Consider the following 22,347-nt stretch of genomic DNA (forward strand, 5'->3'; position numbering starts at 1 on the left):
GGTGAGCTCCCGTCTGTCAGCTCCAGCTTCCCATGTGGAGACATGAAAGAAGCTTCCCACAGGGTGATAAAACATCAGAGTGTCCCCTGGTCAATGTCCTTCCAGATGACCAATCCTCTCACACCAGACGCGACTTGCAGTTTCTCAAGTCGCTTCTGACATGATAAAAAAATTACTCTTTTCTAGACTTTTTACACCAAATGCCTCCCAGACCAATACATGGCTGACTGCAACAATTGAATAGTCTAGGACAGGGGTCCTCAAACTAAGGCCCGGGGGCTGGATGCGGCCCTCCAAGGTCATTTACCCGGCCCTCACTCAGGGTCAACCTAAGTCTGAAATGACTTGAAAGCACACAACAACAACAACAATCCTATCTCATGAGCCAAAAGCAGGTCCACACTTCCCATTGAGATACTAATAAGTTTATATTTCTTAAATTGTTCATTTTAATTATTGTATTGTTTTAAAGTGATTTTTGCACTACAAATAAGATATGTGGTATGCATAGGAATTCATTCATGTTTTTTTCAAATTATAATCCGGCCCTCCAACAGTTTGAGGAACTGTGACCTGGCCCTCTGTTTAAAAAGTTTGTGGACCCCTGGTCTAGGATCAGTGCAACACATATCTAATTATACATTTTCAAGGCAGACTTGAACTTCATTTGAGCTACATTGAAAAGGCCTAGACTCTTCCTCATAACAGCAGTAAACTCTAATAGTAGAGTCTTGCTTATCCAGCCTTCAGTCATCCAACATTCTGTATTATCCAACACAGTCTGCCTCCCACCTGGATCCACAGCTGTTTCAATACATTGCGATGTTTTGGTGTTAAATTTGTAAATACAGTAATTACTACATAACATTACTATGTACTGAATTGCTTTTTCTGTCAATTCGTTGTAAAACATGATGTTTTTGTGCTTAATTTGTAAAATCATAATGTAATTTGACATTTAATAGGCTTTTCCTTAATCCTTCCTTATTATCCAACATTTATGCTTATCCAACGTTCTGCTGGCCTGTTTATGTTGGATAAGTGAGATTCTACTGTATTTGTGATTACTACGGGGCTACTTTACAGAAGGCTTTGATTTCCAAGTGGCTGTCTTGTTCAGGTAAACATACTAACCAGTCACTTGTGAGGATAAATAGCTCTAAAGAGCTCACCAAATAGCATTGCCCTCTGCATATTCCTCATCCTATCCAAGATTCCTAAAATAAGAGTGTTGTTACAGTGACAAGTTGAAAATTTCCCAGATTTACACAGGAAAAGGAAAGCAGATTTCACATACAGTGGCTTTTAGATACCTTTTTTCATGTCATGTTTTTATATTTTTTCATATCAGTAGCGAATTAAGAAACTGCAAGTCGCTTATGGTGTGAGAGAATTGGCCGTATGCAAAGATGTTACCCAGGGGAGGCTTCTCTCATGGAAGGCTTCTCTCATGTCCCTGCATGAGAAGCTGGAGCCGACAGACAGGAGCTTACCCCACTCCCCAGATTCGAATCGCCGACCTTTCAGTCAGTAGTCCTGCTGGCACAATGGTTTAACCCACTGCACCACTGAGGGCTCCAGAAATGTTTATATTGGGGGGGGGGGGGGGGAAGTATGTCTTAGAATTCAAGAAATACGGTAATAACAACTGCATTTACTGAGATCTATATACATTTCTTTAGGGTTTTTTGTTTTGTGTGTGTGTCAGGAGCAACTTGAGAAGTGGCAAGTCGCTTCTAGTGTGAGAGAATTTACCGTCTGCAAGGACACTGCCTAGGGGACACCAGGATGTTTTGATGTTTTACCATCGTTATGGGAGGCTTCTCTCATGTCCCCACATGGGGAGCTGGAGCTGACTGAGGGAGCTCAACCCACTCTCCCCAGATTCGAACCACTGACCTATCCATCAGCAATCCTTTCGGCACAAGGGTTTAACCCACTGCGCCACTGGGGGCTCCATAGGCAACCTTTATAGAATAGCAAGATATAAGCGGCTTAAAAAGGAGTGTGATGACTCATTTTTGTGGATTTTCCTGTCCTTGCAAGTTCCATATGACTGGCAGAGGGGATAGGACTAAACAACTGTGATTTAAACAAATTCTGAATCCAGGGATGTTCTCCAACATCCCAACAACCCAAAAATACAATTGTTTTGAGCTGTCCAGATGTAATGGTGCTGAAAGTGAATGTGGTTTTATAGCAGGCCTGGGCAGACGGGCCCTCTAGGTGCTTTGGACTTCAACTCCCACCATTCCTAACAGCCTCAGGCCCTTTCCTTTTCCCCCTTAGCCACTTAAAGGAAGGGGCCTGAGGCTGTTAAAAATGGTGGGAGTTGGAGTCTGTAGTGAATTCCCTACCTGTTAGGCTAGGAAAAGTCTAGAAAAGTAGGCCCAAGAAGTTTGGCAGACATTTTGGAAAGTGTGCCGGGGGAATCCATTCTAGTTACTCATTTCCTGAAGGGGGCATGTTTAGAAAGAGCAGCTTTGGAGGGAAATAAGGGAAGTTAGTGATTGGTTGAGAGAGAGTGGTAGGAGCTTAACTTGGCAAAAGAAAAAAAATGACTTTAAAGGATGGTTTTGAAACCGTATGAGGGAGATTGAATCTGGGTGTCAAAGGAGATTGACTATGGGTGTCAAAGAAGGAGGAGCTGGGAGTTAGGAGTGGTGAAGGGTTAGTGAGAGAGGCCTGAAATTGGTCAGTTGGCTAGCAGAGGTACCTACTGAGAAGATTTTTACAGCTATTAGGGAGATAGCTGGTGGAGGGGTGAAGAGATAGATCCAGGGTAGGACTATATGTGGAGGAGTTTAGAATTACTTTCAGAGAAGCAATCATGTCAGTAAATTCTGTGGAGGGAGAGAGAAGTGTTCCTGTGTAACTAAGTCTGAACTGCTTAAAGTAACCACAAACTTTTTAAGTCAATACTTTGAAACAGCTAAGCTTCATACCTGAATTGTTCCAGTTCTCTTAAATAACCATCATTGTTTTGTTGTTCACAACATCTGCCTCACGTGTGCCTCTGTGGGTGAAGTTTTAAAAGCAGTTTCCTGCAGCAATCAAGAGTCTATGGTGGCAGCGTAGATTTTAAAGAACAATCTTTTAGTGTTACTTCAGACCACAAACCTGAGTGCTAATCCAACACACTCTTGCCTAAGTTACTTCAAGTTAGTAAAGGGCTTAACTGTGCTTTTAAGTTTGATGGTGGCCAGAGTGCTTTCAAAAGGTTTTTGGGCAGAAGAAAGTTGCAGCTTTCATTACAGCTTTTTGATTTTGGGGTTTTGATTACCTAAAGCCTACAAGTGGTTGACAGCTGCTGGGATTTTATATTCCCAAATATTCCTCAATCTTTTATAATTGGTTTGCAAAGTTTGGGATTTGTTCATGAATAAAACCCTATCCTTTATAACTTAGTGCAGCTTTTTGTTTTTGGGCTTTTAAAACACAGAAGCCTCATTCCAATCACTTTTGGTGTTCAGATGTTTGGGATTTTATTCCCCAAATAAGCCCCCACCTTATACAGAGTTCAAAACACCTGCAGGGCCCAAGTTCACCCAGGCCTGTCTTATAGGCACTCCTGTAATATCTAAACCTCCTAATGAAAACATGTAGAGTGTTTGGCCAGATCTCCGTGTCTCTTTTTCAGGTACTCCACTGGCCAAAGGCTGAGAGGCACTTACAAAATCAAACGTTTCTTGGAGCACTTGTAAATACCTCCACAGAAAATACAGAGAGAGAGAGAGATGTTCTGTAATTGCTCATCTCAGTTTACAACATCGTCTTTAAAATGTTTCTGAAAACACAAGTTCATTTTTGACGACTCCGGCATACTTTGAATAATTGTTGTATGTGTAACCAACACTGTAATTGTGTATCTACTTGTGTAACCAACACTGTGCCTCACCGCTTTCCTGAAAATCCTTTTAAAAATAAACTCGAATGTATCCAATCACAATGTGAATTTAGACAGCAGCCCTGACCTCTACCTAGTGATGCAAATAGATCTGCCTTTTGCCCTCATTACTCTTCCACAAGAAATCTGTGGAAAAACTAAACAAATCAAGGACATTGTGCCAACCAAACACAAAGAGAAGAATCGGTAATTAATGCAGAAATTGCGGTGACACAAGTGCCCACGGAACACAGAATTATGTGGTGTTTAAATTCTGTGGTTTAAGTCACAAAATACAACCACTGTTGTGCTATGCTTGCTGTGAGTGTGCAGTGTGTTGAGAGGGAAAGGTGTTATGCTTGTTGTGAGTGTGCAGTGTGTTAGGAGGGAAAGGTGTTATACCTGTTGTGAGTGTGTAGTGTGTTGAGAGGGAAAGGTGTTATGCTTGTTTGTAGTGTGTTGGGAGGGAAAGGTGTTATGCTTGTTGTGAGTCTGTAGTGTGTTAGGAGGAAAGGGTGTTATGCTTGTTGTGAGTGTGCAGTGTGTTCAGAGGGAAAAGTGTCATGCTTATTGTGAGTGTGTAGTGTGTTCGGAGGGAAAGGTGTTGTGTGCAGTGTGAATGTGCAGTGTGTTAGAAGGGAAAGGTAGCATCAAAATTGACCAAAAATGTGAATGAAAACATGCAGCAGATACTGTATGTGAAAAAGGATGTGACAGCAAGTGTCTAGGATTAGCGAGAGGGACAGGTTCAGATTGTCCTGTTGAAGTAAAATCCTAACTAACTGACCTAAAGACAACATCTACTCATCAGGCAAATCCTTTGAAAAATAGGCATTCTTTTCACCTGTACGAGGTGCAAAGTCTATGAGAAAAAGCTGCCCAATTGTACAGGTAAAGTAAGGGTAAAGGCTTCCCCTTGACATCAAGTCTAGTCGTGTCCGACTCTGGGGGGGGGGTTGTGCTTGTCTCCATTTTTATGCTGAAGAGCCAGCGTTGTCCATAGACATCTCCAAGCTCATGTGGCCAACATGACTGCATGGAGTGCTGTTACCTTCCCACCAAAGCTGTACCTATTGATCTACTCACATTTGCATGTTTTCAAACTGCTGGTTCAGCAGAAGCTGGGGCTAACAGCGGGAGCTCACCCAGCTTTCCAGATTTGAACCACTGACCTTTTGGTCAGCAAGTTTAGCAGCTCAGCAGTTTAACACCAACAGGAGCTCCGAATCTGTCAATAATTCATGTTATTCTACTTACTCCTCAAAGTTTTACTCTAGTTACCCCACAAATATACATCTGAAATACCGTATATCCTCTGTTCTAAGACACCATCAATTGCAATATACACTAATTTCAGTATCACCCAAAAAAACCCATACCTATGATTCTAAGATGTACCTCATGCAAGTTGCTTCTGGTGTGAGAGAATACGCCATATGCAAGGACGTTGCCCAGGGGACACCCAGATGTTTTACCATCCTTTGGGAGGCTTCTCTCATGTCCCTGCATGGGAAGCTGGAGCTGACAGACAGGAGCTTACCCCACTCCCTGGATTCATACTGCCGACCTTTCAGTCAGCAGTCCTGCTAGCACAATGGTTTAACCCACTGTGCCATTGGGGGCTCCAGAAATGTTTATATGGGGGAAAAGTATGTCTTAGAATCCAGGAAATATGGTGATAACAACTGAGATCTTTAAACATTTCTTTAAGGTTCTTTCATGTCAGGATTGACTTAAGAAACGGCAAGTCACTTGCAGTGTGAGAGAACTGACTGTCTGCAAGGACGTTGCCCTGGGGACACCAGGATGTTTTGATGTTTTACCATCCTTGTGGGAGGATTCTCTCATGTCCCCGCATGGGGAGCTGGAGCTGACAGAGGGAGCTCAACCCGCTCGCTCTGGATTCGAACTGCTGACCTGTCAATCATCAGTCCTGCCAACACAAAGGTTTAGCCCACTGTGCCACCGAGGGCTCCTGTTTCTTTAGTGACCATTTTGCACTGGTTTTTCTCTCCCTGTAATTGGAAAGCGATTTTAAAACTCTCTCTCTCTCTCTCTCTCTCTCTCTCTCTCTATATATATATATATATATATATACACACATTTGACAGTGAAACAAAAGAAAGAAACGAATTGAAAGGATGACTGAATCCCTGATGCCTGCCTGCAGGTGGCTGTGCCTCTTCCTTGGCAGGATGCTTGATCCTCACCAGGCCTGGCTTTCCTTCAGACAAAGCGCAAAAGGCAGGAGGAGAGCTTCCTGCTGAGAAATCAAGGCTGCTACCTGGGCAGCAGTGGATGAGGGAGAGGCCCCATCCATGCCCACCACTTCCCAGCAGGATCTGCAATCAAAGTTCACGGCCTGGAAAGGGTTCGGATTTATTTATAACTCCCGTTTTGATTTTAAATCTGTACAAACGTGTTAAAAGTCCCTGGAGAGGCAGGAAAGTTGTGTGGGCTTTGAATTCCTGCTCTGCTCAAAATATCTCCTTTCATCACATCTCTGTGGGGGAAGAACCCCTCCCCATCCCCCCTTTCTTTTATTTTGCAGGCAATGCATTGCTCAAGTGGCATTTAGGGGCAAGAGAAGAAGTAGGTGCAAGCAGAGTGGGGAGTCTGGTGAGAACTCAATTGGCTTTGATATACACATATACAAAAACAGGCCTCCAAAGAGCAAGTCCCTTGGCTGCTGAGCTGCTTTGCATGGCGGAATGGGAATGAAAGTCTCCTCCTGGTTTTCTTGTTTGCTTTCCTGAGCTAAGCCTCTCTCTGGAGGAACTTAATGTGGTCCCTTGGTGACCGGAGGAAGCAGAAAAAGACTGAAATGCATGCTTTCTGGTGTGATCAAGTCCTCACACAGGTCCTGTCAGGCTTCATCCATGCAGTGTGGAGCCTCCAATGCAGGCATGGGCCAACTTGGGCCCTCCAGGTGTTTTGGACTCCAACTCCCACTATTCCTAACAGCCTCAGGCCCCTTCCTTTCCTCCCTCAGCCACTTCATTCACGCAGTGTGGTGCCTCCAAGGCAGGCATGAGCAAACTTAGGCCCTCTGGGGTTTTTCGGACTTCAACTTACACCATTCCTAACAGCCTCAGTCCCCTTCCTTTTCCCCCTCAGCTACTTCATCCACGCAGTGTGGTACCTCCGAGGGAGGCATGGGCAAACCTAGGCCCTCCAGGTACTTTGGACTCCCAACTCCCACCATTCCTAACAGCCTCAGGGCCCTTCCTTTTCCCCCTCAGCTGCTTCATCTATGCAGTGTGGTGCCTCCAAGGCAGGCATGGGCAAACGTAGGCCCTCCAACTCCCACCATTTCTAACAGCCTCAGGCCCCTTCTTCCACCCCCCTCAGCTTTTTCATGCATGCAGTGTGGTGCCTTCAATGCAGACATGGTTAAACTTAGGCCCTCCAGGTATTTGGACTCCAACTCCCACTATTCCTAACAGCCTCAGGCCCCTTCCTTTCCTCCCTCAGCCACTTCATTCACGCAGTGTGGTGCCTCCAAGGCAGGCATGAGCAAACTTAGGCCCTCTGGGGTTTTTCGGACTTCAACTTACACCATTCCTAACAGCCTCAGTCCCCTTCCTTTTCCCCCTCAGCTACTTCATCCACGCAGTGTGGTACCTCCGAGGGAGGCATGGGCAAACCTAGGCCCTCCAGGTACTTTGGACTCCAACTCCCACCATTCCTAACAGCCTCAGGCCCCTTCCTTTTCCCCCTCAGCTGCTTCATCTATGCAGTGTGGTGCCTCCAAGGCAGGCATGGGCAAACGTAGGCCCTCCAACTCCCACCATTTCTAACAGCCTCAGGCCCCTTCTTCCACCCCCCTCAGCTTTTTCATGCATGCAGTGTGGTGCCTTCAATGCAGACATGGTTAAACTTAAGCCCTCCAGGTATTTGGACTCCAACTCCCACAATTCCTAACAGCCTCAGGCCCTTCCTTTCCCCCCTCAGCCACTTCATCCATGCAGTGTGGTGCCTCCAAGGCAGGCATGGGCAAACTTAGGCCCTCAGGAGTTTTGGACTCCAACTCCCATCATTCCTAACAGCCTCGGGCCCCTTCCTTTTCCCCCTCAGCTGCTTAAGAATGTTAGAATATTGAGGTTGGCCAATGAGAAACCATATGCAAATAAGTAGGTCGAGATAGCTTATGCATGGGCCAACTTGGGCCCTCCAGGTGTTTTGGACTCCAACTCCCACCATTCCTAAAAGCCTCAGGCCTGAGGCTGTTAGGAATGGTGGGAGCTGGAGTCCAAAACACCAAGAGAGCCCAAGTTTTCCCATGCTTGCTCCAAGGGATGGAGAGATGCCATCCATTCAGTTTAGACTGGAGTCTTGGAAAGAGGGCATCTGGGAAAGGCTCCTTTTCCAGATCCCAAGTAAACAAGATTTTCCCTTTACCTCAGCATGCAAACACACACAGCCCAACAATCACACTCATGTTTATGGCAGAAGGAATAAAGGGGCAAAAATGAGGAGTTTTCAGCCTCGCCAAATCTTGAAAGGAGGAAGGATCTTCAGAGTGGTGGCAGGTGTGAATGTGTGTGTGTTGAGGGAGTCCTTGTTGATGGAATAACAGACTCCTAGAGTTGGAAGAGACCCGCAAAGGCTGTCCAGTCCAACTAGGGAAAGCACAATCAAAGCATTCCCAACAGATGGCCCAATCCAAGCATTCCCGCCTCTGATTTTTGGACGGAGGTCTCTTCCCTCCCTCCTTCCCTACAGGGATGCTACACCTTCTCCCATTCCCCCCTTTAAATAATAATATTTGATGGGTTGCTGTAAGTTTTCCGGGTTGTATGGCAGTGTTCTAGAAGCATTCTCTCCTGACGTTTCACCTGCATCTATGGCAGGCATCCTCAGAGGTTGTGAGGTCTCATTACCACCTAATTACTCCCCAACAAAGGATTCCCCCAGGCAGTAAGAAGCCAGACCTTGAAACTGCTGGGCCATTAAATGTTAATCAAGGTGGCCAATTGAGAGATTCACCCCTAGCTCCACAGTTTTTAAGGTGACCCTGCCCCACAGGAACACACAAAGCACTCCCAACAGAGGACCATCCAGCCTCTGTTTAAAAAACTGCCAGGGAAGAAGACTGCATCATACTCCAAGGCAACAGATTCCACAACCCTAAACAACACTCAGAAAACAGAGAAGAAACAACCATGGCCAGCTAACATTTTCAACAAAGGATTCCCCCAGGCAGTAAGAAGCCACACCTTGAAACTGCCAGGCCATTAAATGCTAATCAAGGTGGGCAACTGAAGCATTCACACCTAGCTCCAACAGACAAGAGTTCTTTCTCCCACCCAGGACATTCCACAGATATATAAAACCCATTTACTTAGTTTCCAACAGACCTGTGAGGTCCAGGTGCGAAACGTCAGGAGAGAATGCTTCTGGAACATGGCCATACATCCCGGAAAACTCAGCGCGACCCAGTGATTCCGGCCATGAAAGCCTTCGACAATACAATATTAATTAAATAGTAGTAATAATAATAATGATGATGAATGAGGAGAGCGGCGCGCCCATCCCGGGCAAGACTCACTGGTGAGCTGGTCGTAGGAGCCGTCGAGGTCCCGGGAGTCGGAGAGGCTCTCCTTCCGCTCCTTGCCGCGCATCTTGCGCTCCGAGCTGCTCCGACGGGACGGGAGCGGCTGGGCTGCCTTCCTCCCCGGCGAGACCGGCCCCCTCCCCTTCCCCTTCCCCTCCCCGCCCCGCCCCACCTTTGGAGCCCCTCCGTCCTTCTCCCCAAAAGGCTTCAGCCAAGGGAGGGAGCTTCAGCGTCCGGCGCCTTGGCAACGGGAGGAGTGCGCGCCTTGGAGGAAGAGGCTCAGCCGCTCTCTCTCCCCGGTGCCAAGCTCCTTTCTGCCTCTGCCCCGGAGGAGGAGGAGGAGGAGGAGGAGGCGCTCTGTCGTGCTTCACTGGCGGGAAACCGGGAGCTTGGTGATGGGTTGTTTTTGGGGGGGGGGGGGAGGGAGGGAGAGAAAGAGAGAAGCGAGGCACTTAGACACGTGTCTCCTCCGGCCGGGCGGCATGTGCGTCTGCACCCAAAGAAAGAAAGCAAAAAAGAAGGAAAGCAGCCCACGCGAGGCGCCTTCTTCCTGATCCCACTCTTGGCCAGCCCAGGCCCGCGCGCGCACTTCTTTATTATTTGCTAGCTGTCCTCTGCCGCGCGTTGCTGTGGATAACCCTCCCTCTCTCTCTCCTTCTTTCTTCTCTCCTTCCTTCTCTTCCTCTTCCCTTCGCCCTCCCCTTTCTTTCCCTTCCTCTTTCTCCCCGCTCTTCCTTCTCTATTCCTGGGCAGCAACTCCCAGTATTATTTATTTATTTACGACATTTATATGCCGCCCTTCTCACCCCGAAGGGGACTCAGCGGCTATATATACACACACACAGAGGCGGCCCTAGGTAATTTTCAAAGGTAAGCAAACAGTATTTTGGCGCCGCCCCCCCCCCTCCCAACCAATCATTGATATATATTTTCTGTTTGTCTTGGGAGTTCTGTGTGCCATATTTGGTTCAATTCCATCATTGGTGGAGTTCAGAATGCTCTTTGATTATGGAGAATTATACATCCCAGTAACTACACTTGCCGCACTTGCTCCCTTGCTTGGCCTGCTTTGGGTCCGAAGGCATGCCTGAAGACCCCAGCGTGTGTACCAAAAGCCACCTCTTCTCCTGACTTTCTCCTCAGCCATTGGGACCAAGACAGAGAGAGAGAGGTGGAGATGCCCACCTTTCCTGAAAACAAAGGAGGGAGCAGAGGTGGGAGATACCTCCAGCCGGAGGGTCTCTCTCTCTCTCTCTCTCTCTCTCTCGGTCCCAATGGCTGAAGAGAAAATCAGGAGAAGAGGCGACTTTTGGTGCGCACACTGGGGTCTTCAGACACACCTCCGGACCTGAAGCGGGCCAGACACGGCGGCTCCGCCCCTTGGCCCACCCGCAGATTGGGGAGAGGAGAGGAGGTGGGTGGAGTGCCGGGGGATCGGGAAAGGGAGCCGGTCATGGGGAAGGGATCGAACGTGGAGAACGATTGAGCACCAGCTCTGCTTGCGCACCCTGTGGCCGGGTGGAGCAGGAATGAGAGGGGCTAGGCGAGGCTCAAGGGCCCGGCCCCTTTGGGGAGAGGATCGCCCAGCAGCGAGGCAAGAAAGCCAAGGCTCCCCTAGGACTGCTAGGGCTGTTGTGAGCTGAGGGGGCGCTCCTCAAGTGGCGGTCGAGGGGCATTTACAGAGGCGCCTCTGCACCCCTGGCAAAAAAAGTGTTCTGCGACGGCTTATTTCACGTAATGGACGAACCGCCCCTGCGACACACACACACATACAATATATTAAATTACTAGCCTTCCCCTGCCACGCGTTGCTGTGGCCCAGTCTGGTGATCTGGAAAATAAAGTAATGAGAAAGTGTTGGTTTCTAAAATATGCAATTTCTTTATGCTTGTGGGTAAACAATATTTCTTGTTGTTTCTTTGTCAGTGTTGATGTGGAGAGTGTCTGGAACATGCAACATTATTGTCCTTTAGAAGTCTCTTTCAGATCTATGATACTATATCTCTCTCTGTGTGAATCATATTTATCTATCTATATCTATGGCTGGATGGCTCTTGATTACGTTTTCTTGCCCTGGTGAAGGGAGTTGGACTGGATGGCCTTAAGTATTTTCTGTTGGTCAAGGGGGTTCTGTGTGGGAAGTTTGCCCCAGTTCTGTCGTTGGTGGGGTTCAGGATGCTCTTTTATTCTAGGTGAACTATAAATCCCAGTAACTACAACTCCCACATGTCAAGGTCAACCCCCCCCCCCCCCAAACTCCATCTGTGTTCATATTTAGGCATATGGAATATTCGTGCCAAGTTTGGTCCAGATCCGTCATTTTTTGAGTCCACAGTGCTCTCTGGATGTAGGTGAACTATAACTCCCAAATTCAAGGTCGATGCCCCCCAAACCCTTCTAGTGTTTTCTGTTGGTCATGGGAGTCCTGTGTGCCACGTCTGGTTCAATTCCATCATTAGTGGAGTTTAGAATGCTCTTTGATTGTAGGTGAATTATAAATCCCAGCAATGACAACTTCCAAATGACAAAATCAATTTTTTTGAGTGATAGTCACTCCTTGGGTTAGAAGGTGTCTTGAGGCCAAATTTGGCAGCAATTCGTCCAGTGGTTTTTGAGTTATCTTAATCCCACAAACAAATATTACATTTTTATTTATATAGATTAGCATAGTATTAATATTATTAGCATAGTATTAATATTATTAATAGTATAAATATTATATATTACTATATTGTACTAAACCATCATTTTGTAATAATATTAGCAATATTACATGTAATATAAAATATATAATTATAATATTGTATTATTATTATATTGTATTATTATTAGTATTATATTGTAATAATAATAATAATAATCTTTATACCCCACCACCTTCTCCCCAATGGGGACTCGGGGCAGCTAACATGACCCCGAGCCCAAAACATAATACAACAAAAGAGTATACAAGACAATAGAAAATAAATACAACAGATACATAATACATCAAAATAAAAGAAGCAATACAAAAACATAATAAAAGCAGGCCAAGCGTGCAAGATAAAATGCTAAAAACATTTAAAACCCTGGGTGAGATAGGAAGTAGACTTGCAGTGACAGTACTATCCTTGTTTCTAAGTATATGTTTGGAATACTCCATTAGAGCTAGCCTGGCGCTTCTGTATTCAGAATCAAACCATCTGTTAGTTCCCACCTCGTTGGGGTTTAGTTGTTTGCTACAGACCAGTTTGGGTCTGAGATTTTGAATGATGGATTGATAGGCATTTAAAGCGTCTGTATTAGAGTCTAGGATGCATTGTCGGCAAAATCTATAGGGGTTGCTCTCGAATATGTGCAGAATGGAGTTGCCTAGGTTGACTTATTCTCTGTTCTCCAATATGGATTCCATTTAGATTTTGTGAATTTTGAGAGCATTGTGTTGGAGATGATGTTTCAAAATTAAATAGGAGTGCAGAGGAAAATGATCACTCTCGACCCTATTATTAATTGCAAATCTTTAGATATCAGGTAGCAGGTTGGCAGAAACTGCCATATAATCAATAGTACTAGCCCCCCTATTGGTAACATAAGTATAGGCACCTTGTGTTATGTCGTACTGTGTCCCATTAAGGCAGTGCAATTGATGCAAGGAGAGCATCTCTAAGAAACTCAGACCGGCCTTGTTTCTGATTGTATCTTGAGAGACCCTGTCTGCAGATGTAACCTGGTCGTCTTGTCTGAAGTTAGTGCCTTCCACATGTTTAACACCCATCCCAATTCTAGCATTAAAATCTCCACACAAGAGGAGCTTTGTGGACGGGTATTGGCATTCCAAACAGGTGAGGGTTTCAGATAGTCTAGACCAGACATTATTAGGGACTCCATTTTTTGATAATCTAGGTGGAAAATAGACATTTATACAGATTACATAACCAAAATATAATGCTCTTAATGAGGAGGGCCTGTATATATTGTGAGATGGAGCTATCCAAAGGTTGAATGTCCACGTGCAGATCTACTGAAACCCTGGGTGAGATAGGAAGTAGAAAAGGTGTGTTTGTAAAAGAGGAGTCTGAGACGGGGGAGCAGTGGGACTTGGGCTTAATTAGGGGTAGGGGAAAGTGCATCGTGTAAACAAACTGTAGATGGAGACTTACAAAAATGGGTTGGGAGGACACTCTCATATTATATGTATATACAATATATTATATTATATTATTAGTAAAGCACAGGAAACAAGATGGAACTGTCTTCTACCCCCCTCTCTTTTCACTCTGGCCAGAGCAGCAGTTGATGCAGGTGGGGGTGGGGGGTGGGGGGTCCTGATCTATCTATCTACCTACCTACCTACCTCTATCGAATCTTATTTCTCTGGAGGATTGATGGGAGTTGCAGTCCAGGAATAGGACATTGGAAATATGCAGGGATTGGGATGCTCTCAAAGAAATCCAAGGAGAAGAAAGCTTGCATCTTGGAGGCAGTGCATTTGGATTATTCTCCCCTCCTAAAGGACCTGATCTAGGGGATGCTGGGAGCTGTGTCCAGAAGAGAGTGTGGATATGCTATAGTGTGCTTTTTTCTTTTTCTTTTTTTGCCAAGGGAGTCATTTTTGCACATGCACTGTAGCATCTTTTTGCTTTTTTGGCTTATTAAGTCCCTTCCACTGTGTTTTTCAGTATTTTTATGAGTGATGGTCACTCATTGGCCTAATACACATTTCACTACACAAAAACAGTAGATGTGGCTCTTAATGAGACATGCCGCATTATCACGGGGTATCTGTGCCCTACCACTGGAGAAATTACACTGACCTTCTTATAGTAACACCAAAGGCACTCCAAGTGGCCAGCTACTGGTCAAAGGACATTTACTCAACTACCAAGCTTGCAAACTTTGTGTTTTGTTTGTTTGTTTGTTAAAAATGCAATACAACTGTTTGGCTTGCTCCTAACATGATAAATAAATATTGGCCTAATAGGTATATTGTGTCCAAATTTGGTGTCGATCTCCAGACAGCCCAGAAAACTCACAGCAACCCAGTGATTCCAGCCATGAGATCCTTCGACAACACATAGGCCTAATTGTCAGGAAGTTCTTCCTCTGTTCCCAATGCACCTATTGCAGCTTCTATCAGCACAGGACCCCCACCAGGATTAAAGGCACAAGCCTGAACACAGCTGCAGTGGGAAGAAAGAGAGCTCTGGGATCATGCTTTGGAAGAAGATATTATCTTTGAGGAGCCCCAAGAGGTGGAAAAGAGGCAGGTATCAGAGGCCCCATGGCTAAGTTGAAGGAACGCTTGCTCGGAATGGATGTCATAAGTGGGCAGACTGCTCTGGGGATGCATTTAACCACTGCAACTTCCATTGAGTCTGGGTTCTGCCTGTTGTGCTCATACTCATCCACTCAGATCCTGCAGCAATTGGGCAAATATTGAGGAACGTATCAGCACATAATTGTGGTTTGTTGACATGGGATTGCTGCACAGAAGGCCAGGGAGAAGCAAATGTGAGGCTTGGAAAAGAAAGGCATTGATGTGCTTTGCTACTTCTTGGCCAAATAAAAAAGCTCCTGGCCTCTTTTTAGTTCTGACATTTTCACCTTCTTTCTCAGTTTCTTACAACAGTCCAAAAGATAGAGTTTTTTAAAAAATTAAAAGAAAGCAGCTTTGCACAGAGTGTGGAAATGCAGTGAAAGCATCCTTTCACATTTCTCAGCCCACACCATTAATCTTAATTAATGAGCCCTACGATTCACACTGCTGCATCACTCAAATGCTGGCCAGATTGAATCTTTCCCTAGACCTTTGTACAGCATTGTGAGCAAGGCTGCCAAAATATTCTGCCCCATCACTGACTGCATAACGGGAAATCCAAGTAAGGAAAAGCAGGGAAATGCCGCATCTCTAGGGTTTAAAAAGTCCTTCAAAGCAGAAGGGTAACCCATAGACCAAATGATCTCAATCATTTCTTTACTTGAGGAAGACTTCTTGTTCCATGAGGCTTTTTGGATGTGTCAGACTGTAACTCTCCTATTTCGGTGTAAGGCTTTAGATTCAGAAAGATTCAGCTACAGCAGAAGGTAACTCAGCCTGACGCAAGTAGCTCCAATCAATAAATGCATCTTCTCTTTGCTCTTGCTTGTTTTCTGGGTGACAGGAAGCTGAAGTTTGTACACCACCTTATAGAGCTGGGGAGAGTAAATGTGTGTGTGTGATAAAAGCCACTTCACAATTATTTTGGCAAAGCAATGTTAGTGAACCATGCCAAGGTGCATCAATTTAAAAGACATAACTTCCTGCTACCTTCGCAGATCCCATGATTGAGTATGGATTTGTGAAGTAGCATGGTAATACTCAGGACAAAACTAATTAGTGTCATCTAGCTTACCATGTCCTCTCCTGCCTTGTCTCTTTCCTAGAAAACCTTACAATACAGTTCTTGTGTTGTCGAAGACCTCACAACCTCTGAGGATCCCTGCCATAGATGTGGGCAAAATGTCAGGAGAGAATGCTTCTGAAACATTTATTTATTTATTTATTTATTTATAGCATTTATATTCCATCCTTCTCACCCTGAAGGGGACCTAGGGCAGAACACAACATATAAATAGCAAACATTCAATGCCAGGACATAAATAGACTATAAACATACATAAGCATGGCCATAGAGCCCAGAAAACTCACAGCAGCCCAATACTGTTCTTGTTGTTATTCTGTCCCTTCAAGTCATATCTGATTCATGGTGATCTTAAGGTTTTCTTGGCAGAATTTGTTCAGAAGGATGAGTTTGTTCTTGCCTTCCTCTGAGGCTCTTACAGTGTGACGTACCCAAGGTCAAACAGTAGATTTCCATGACTGAACTGGGATTTGAACCCTGGTCGCCCAGTATACTAATCCAGCACTCAAATCACTACACCATGCATCTTCAACCCCTATTCAAATATAAGGACCATTGAGTTCAATGGGATTTCTCCCAGGAAAGTGAGTTTAAGGAAGGGATGGGTCAACTGAAGCAAGTCTATGGACTGCCAAAACATAAATAAAGACCTTTGAAATGATGAAAAGTTTTGAAGAATGCAAGGTATATTTTAATGTTACCTGTCAACTTATAGCAATGGTTCCCATCCTTCTTTTGATCAGGGACCACTTTGACCAGGGACCACTCACCAACATTAGTACCAAAAGGCTTACGAATCGTTTTTGGTCGACTTTACATTTGGTTTGGTTATTTGAGGTGCTGATTCAGAAAATTGCATTGGATCAACCATATCAGCTCTAGTTTCTGATGCCATCCAGTACTTGCCATCTGCTCACCCACAGAAAACCATATTTAATAAGCCTCGGCACTATAAGAGGGTATTATGATATCAGTCGCTCTCCTTGCAATGGTGTAGTAATGGTGAGTCCACGGACCACTGGTGGTCCACGGACCACAGGTTGGGAACTACTGACTTATAGCAACCCTCTAAATTTCCCTGGGTTTTCTTAGGCAAGGAATATGGTTTGCCCTTTCCTACCACAGAAATATCATCTACCACAATGCTATTCAATGCTAGGCTAGTGGTGAACCACAAGCCACTATTGGTATGCAGAAAGTTTCCAGAAAAGAAATAAACAATTGTGGGCAACAGGAACAAATATGATTCTCTGGTCCTTTAAAAAATACCAGTCTCTGATGTCACACATCCCAAGAAGCACTCGTGTTCCTTGATGGTCCCCAACAAAATATTAACCAAGAGCTGACTTAGCTGCCCAGATGATAGTCAGTTGCAGGCCTTTTGAGGTCTAGAGCTAATAGTATGTTTCTATGATTCAGTTGCTTTAAGCAAATGGTATTTGATGTCACCTGAAATCCACTGAAATTAATATGTTTGGCCTGTGTATGTCAGCGAAACAGACTTTTAAATCCTCTTGGCCAGAGAACAGGTTTCCGAGGAGTTCTGCAAGAGATGGCAAATCATTTCGCTGGAGCTCAGGTTCTTGAGGCAAATCCTCTTTTAGCACTTCCAAAGTCTTTTTGTGAGACTAACTACATCTTGACCCCAAAATTAACTCATGTATAAAGTTTTGGAGAAATAAAATATATACCTAACCATATAAATAATCAAAATGTGTAAAATTGAAACATACACATAAACTGTTTTAATGGGGTAAACATGTAAATTAGGACAACTGTGTATGAATTTCTACGTGGCAACAAAAGCAAAGTTTTACTACAGAGATTTGGAAAAATGTCAGGAAATTGAGGCAGAGGGTGTTTTACACCTCTGGTCTTTCAGTTACCAGGGATAGGCCATAAGGGGAGAAGATTTTTCTGGCCTTCTTTCATACCTACCAGCAGTTGTCCACAGATGGGAGGAATGAACAGGCAGAAAAAAAGATTGCGGGTGGCCTTATACAAAGAAAGGGAGACTTTCTTGATATGCAAATATTGGGGCACTGTTCCAGATCTCCAGCCTATCAATTACAGGCAGTCCCCAAGTTACAAACATCTGACTTACAAATGATTCATAGTTAAGAATGGAGGTGAGACAACAGGAAGTGAGAGAAATCTATCCATGGGAAGGGAAATTCACTCCTGGAAGAGTTATCGGGGGAAACGGTGTCTCAAGGAAAGCTTTCCCACCAATCCTTGTTTCCACAACAAGCCAACATTTTAAAAATCCGCTTCTCAAAGGGACAGAAAGCAAGGTGAAATCTTTTGAAGAGAAGCACAGATAGCAAAACAAACACCACAGGGTTGTTAAACTTTCCTTATGCTATCCAAAGCATGCATATATATGTGTATGTGTATGCTTATGTGTATGTATATGCATATATTTGGCTGCAGTTACACTTTAAAATGTACCTGTTCTGACTTACAAACAAATTCAGCTTAAGAACAAACCCACAGAACTTATCTTGTTCATAACTTGGGGACTGCCTGTGTTATTTGAGGAGAGGTGTCACTAGGATGTTCTTCCTTGTGCACCAAACTATCTTAGATTGTTTCTTTGCTGGAGGCAGAAAAAGTTACTCATAGGAATGTTGGCAGGTAAAACGGCTAATCTTTCCAACCCAAAAGCATTACTTTACAAAATTCTATGCAATGCTTTTGACATAAAATCAATCAATCAATCAATCAAAAGAACAAGGGAAAGTTGACTTTCATGACACAGAGTGGTGGCAATCAGGAAATACAGTGGGCCCTTGATATCTGCTGGAGTTTGTTTTCAGGACCACTGCCCCACCTTGGATACCAAAAATCATTGTATGCTCAAGCCTCACTATATGCAATGACAGCATAAAATGCTATATAAAATAGCAAAATCAAGATTTCCTTTTTGGATATAAAAATATTTTCAAGCCATGGATAGTTGAGTACACAATCTCCCACGCAGAAAGAAAACACAAGTAACTACAGCTGGAGGTGGGGAAAAGGGACTAGGGACAGCTTGTGAAATGTCATAGGTAATTTCATCTGATGAATAGTCTCAGAGGGAGCAGCTGACACAAGATTGACAGCTGTCAGTCGGGAAGGAACACACATGGGAAGTTTTTAAAATGGCATTTATCAAATGCACAGATCAATTTGGATTATGGTCTTTATTCCTTGTGATGAATATTTGAAGTCCAAATCAACCCACTTCATAATACCAGTCTGCACCAATACACTTCAAAAGAAAGAGCAATAAATCCACCCCAGGATTTAGAATAAGAAATGACATGGACCTCGGTACACAAGACCCACAGTCTGCCACTTGCTAGTCATATCCAACTCTCCCCTCCCCCAGTGACTGATGTGCCTTCTGGATCAAAAAGAGAATGAGTCCAATACCTTTGCAAACCTGGAATGAAAAGTCCTTGGTTTAATGAGCTCTAGTTTGCAAATCTGGAAAACAAGCTGAAGTCAAGGTTTGGTTTGAAAATATATGATTTATTGTTTAATAGTCCATCTTGTCCCCAGAGCTTAGAGCGAGGGTACACAGCAACAATTTGCAAAACAAAAGTAGATTTCCTAAAAATCTTACTCTTTCAGTCCTGAGTCTCAATAGAGGTGGGAATCCCAGCTCTAACACTGAATCTGGCCATCTGACCTTTTCCAAGTGGGTTGAGCTGCCCCTGGTGCCAAGTTTGGTTCAGATCCATCATTGTTTGAGTCCACAGTGCTCTCTGGATGTAGGTGAACTACAACTCCAAAACTCAAGGTCAATACCCACCAAACCCTTCCAGTATTTTCTGTTGGTCATGGGAGTTCTGTATGCCAAGTTTGGTTCAATTCCATTGTTGGTGAAGTTCGGAATGCTCTTTGATTGTAGGTGAACGATAAATCCCAGCAACTACAACTCTCAAATGAGAAAACCAATCGCCCTCCACAACTCCACCAATATTCAAATTTGTATTGGGTATTTGTGCCAAATTTGGTCCAGTGAATAAAAATACAAAAATTCATATCAGATATTTAATTACGATTCATAACAGTAGCAAAATTACAGTTAGGAAGTAACAACGAAAATAATTTTATGGTTAGGAGTCATCACAACATGAAGAACTGTATTAAGGGGTTGTGGCATTAGGAAGGTTGAGAACCACTGCCATAGAGTAATTCTATCAGTGTGTCCTTAGGCTCTCAATCCCCCATGCCCTGTCCATCAGAAACTCCTCTGTGTCCCTGGAACAAACCTGATTTCAGCACCATTGCAACTGTGTTCAAGGTAAAGGAGAAATATATCCCCTATTTTCCCATCTTTGACACCAAATCAAACAAGGTTGTTGTTGTCTATGTCTGCATTTCAAAAGTCACGCTAGGCTGAATGCTAAAGACCTCACACAAGGAGCAAGTGGGACTTAAATGGCACAATACACATTCACTCCTCTAAACCAGCGGCAGAATGGAAAACAACAGTTCCTGCTCCGTCACTTGCCTTTTCTTCCAAGCATCTTGCCTTTGATAGCAAATCTCTTTCTAGGCCTTTTTTCCTTCGTGTCTTATGCCACCACTGTCTCTTTCTCTCCCCTACCCTCCACTCCCATTCAATCTGACGGTGAGTGGGAAGAGTGCATGTGGAGTTCAGTATTCCTACAACCAATCAAGAAACATATTTGGATCAGGAGGGAGGGAGAGAAAATCCTCCAGACTCTCCTTGCAATTAGTAAACCTAAAGTCTGTGCATTTGGAGGAAAGAGGGTCCGGCACTGATTAGTCCTGATTGCCAACAGCACAAAGTGAGAAAGCTGTCAAACAAGCCTCTGGTAGCTCTTGTTAAAAGGTGTGATTTCAGGAACAAAGTCTTGCAGGAGCAATCTAGAAAACAGGATGGATGACTAAGTGGGTGGGTTGCAGGTCTTCACGGTTTCAGTCAGGAGCCCCCGGTGGCACAATGGGTTAAACCCTTATGCCAGCAGGACTGAAGAGTGATAGGTCAGAGGTTTGAATCCAGGGAGAGCGTGGATAAGCTCCCTCTGTCAGCTCCAGGTCTCCATTTGGGGACATGAGAGAAGTCTCCCACTAGAACGGTAAAACATCAAAACATCTGTGCATCCACTGGGCAGTGTCCTTGCAGACAGCCAATTCTCTCACACCAGTTTCTCAAGTCGCTCCTGACATGAAAATAAAATGGTTTCAGTCAAGCTCTTTGGAAGGTAGTATTGCAGCACTCTCAGTAGCACAGGAAGGCCAGAGGAGAAGAGTGTTGCACCTCAGCAGGAATTCACCTTGCTCAAGCACTCACTAGGAAGCCAAATGAAGTAATAAACAGTTTATTGATAAAACACACAGTAAAAGAGTAAAAATCCAAATATGCGAAGAAAGTAGAAGTGCCCCCCCCCCCCAAAAAAAAGATAAATCTCCAATGCAAAGGTTAAAGCATTTATTTCGGGCACTTCTACCCCGCCCTTCTCAACCCCCAAGGGGGGACTCAGGGCGGCTTACAACCGGCACAATTCGATGCCAACAATTCAACAGATAAATTACATAACAGTAATAACCACAATAGTTAAAACAATCAATTAAAACAGTAACAATTAAAAGCCAATCTAGTGGCCAACGTTCACAGAGTTCTAATATCCATAAGTCCATTCAGCATTACCATAGTCTCACCCTGGAATGACCAGGGTGAGACAAAGGACTCTTGTCTGCTGGAGCTAGGTGTGAATGTTTCAGTTGATAGTAATAGTAAAGGGGAAATTTTTACCTTTACTGTCTTTCCAAGGTACCTTATGAAAAAATGGCAAATGTTTCTTATCTTACTGACAGATTTCTCATACTCTTTTTTCAATCTCCTTTTCTTTCTATGAAACACATGAAGAAATTAGCAGATTTTGCAAATTTATTTATTTACTAGCTCTTGCATAGTTAGAAGCCAAGTAAAATTCAGTATTATTGAAGACTTAAACAAGCAAACTTTGACTATATGAAGCAACCTCACAATAGTTAGATAAAAGCATCGCAAGACAAGGGAACTGCAGTATGTGTGTGTGTGTACTAATCGTCTCCTGCCATGCATTGCTGTGGCTCAGTCTGTGTATATGTGTTTTGTGTATGCATATTTGTGTATATGTGTGTGTTTGTGTATATATGTGGTTTTGTGCATGCATTGTAATGTATTTTTGTTTTGTTTTTTGGCTTTTTAAGTCTTTTCTGCTGTGTTTTTCAGTGTTTTTATGAGTGATGGTCACTCGTTGGCCTAATAGGTGTATTGTGTCCAAATTTGGTGTCAATTCGGCCAGTGGTTTTTGAGTTATGTTAATCCCACAAACATTACATTTTTATTTATATAGATTTATTTCGTGCATTTATATCCCGTCCTTCTCACCTCTAAAGAGGGACTCAGGATGACTTACAGCAGGCAACCATTAGATGTCAACACAATATATTAGAAATAATAATTACAATTAACACAGTTAAAACAGTTATAACAGTTATAAATATTCATTAAAAGG

The 22,347-nt window shown here is 44.0% G+C and overlaps 1 protein-coding gene across 2 annotated transcripts in view; it reads right to left on the bottom strand.

Annotated features, from left to right (window-relative positions):
• The window catches only part of KCNIP2 (potassium voltage-gated channel interacting protein 2), a 151,417-nt gene extending 141,832 nt beyond the window's left edge, over positions 1-9,585 (bottom strand). For both annotated transcript variants that reach the window (XM_060768252.2, XM_060768253.2), the window contains exon 1: positions 9,438-9,585. In XM_060768252.2, coding sequence (XP_060624235.1) covers positions 9,438-9,510 — 73 coding nt within the window. In that variant the 5' untranslated portion in view covers positions 9,511-9,585. The remainder of the gene's footprint in view (positions 1-9,437) is intronic.
• Positions 9,586-22,347: the final 12,762 nt, after the last annotated feature.

Source organism: Anolis sagrei, chromosome 3, assembly GCF_037176765.1.
Source record: "Anolis sagrei isolate rAnoSag1 chromosome 3, rAnoSag1.mat, whole genome shotgun sequence".
Classification (NCBI taxonomy): domain Eukaryota; kingdom Metazoa; phylum Chordata; class Lepidosauria; order Squamata; family Dactyloidae; genus Anolis; species Anolis sagrei.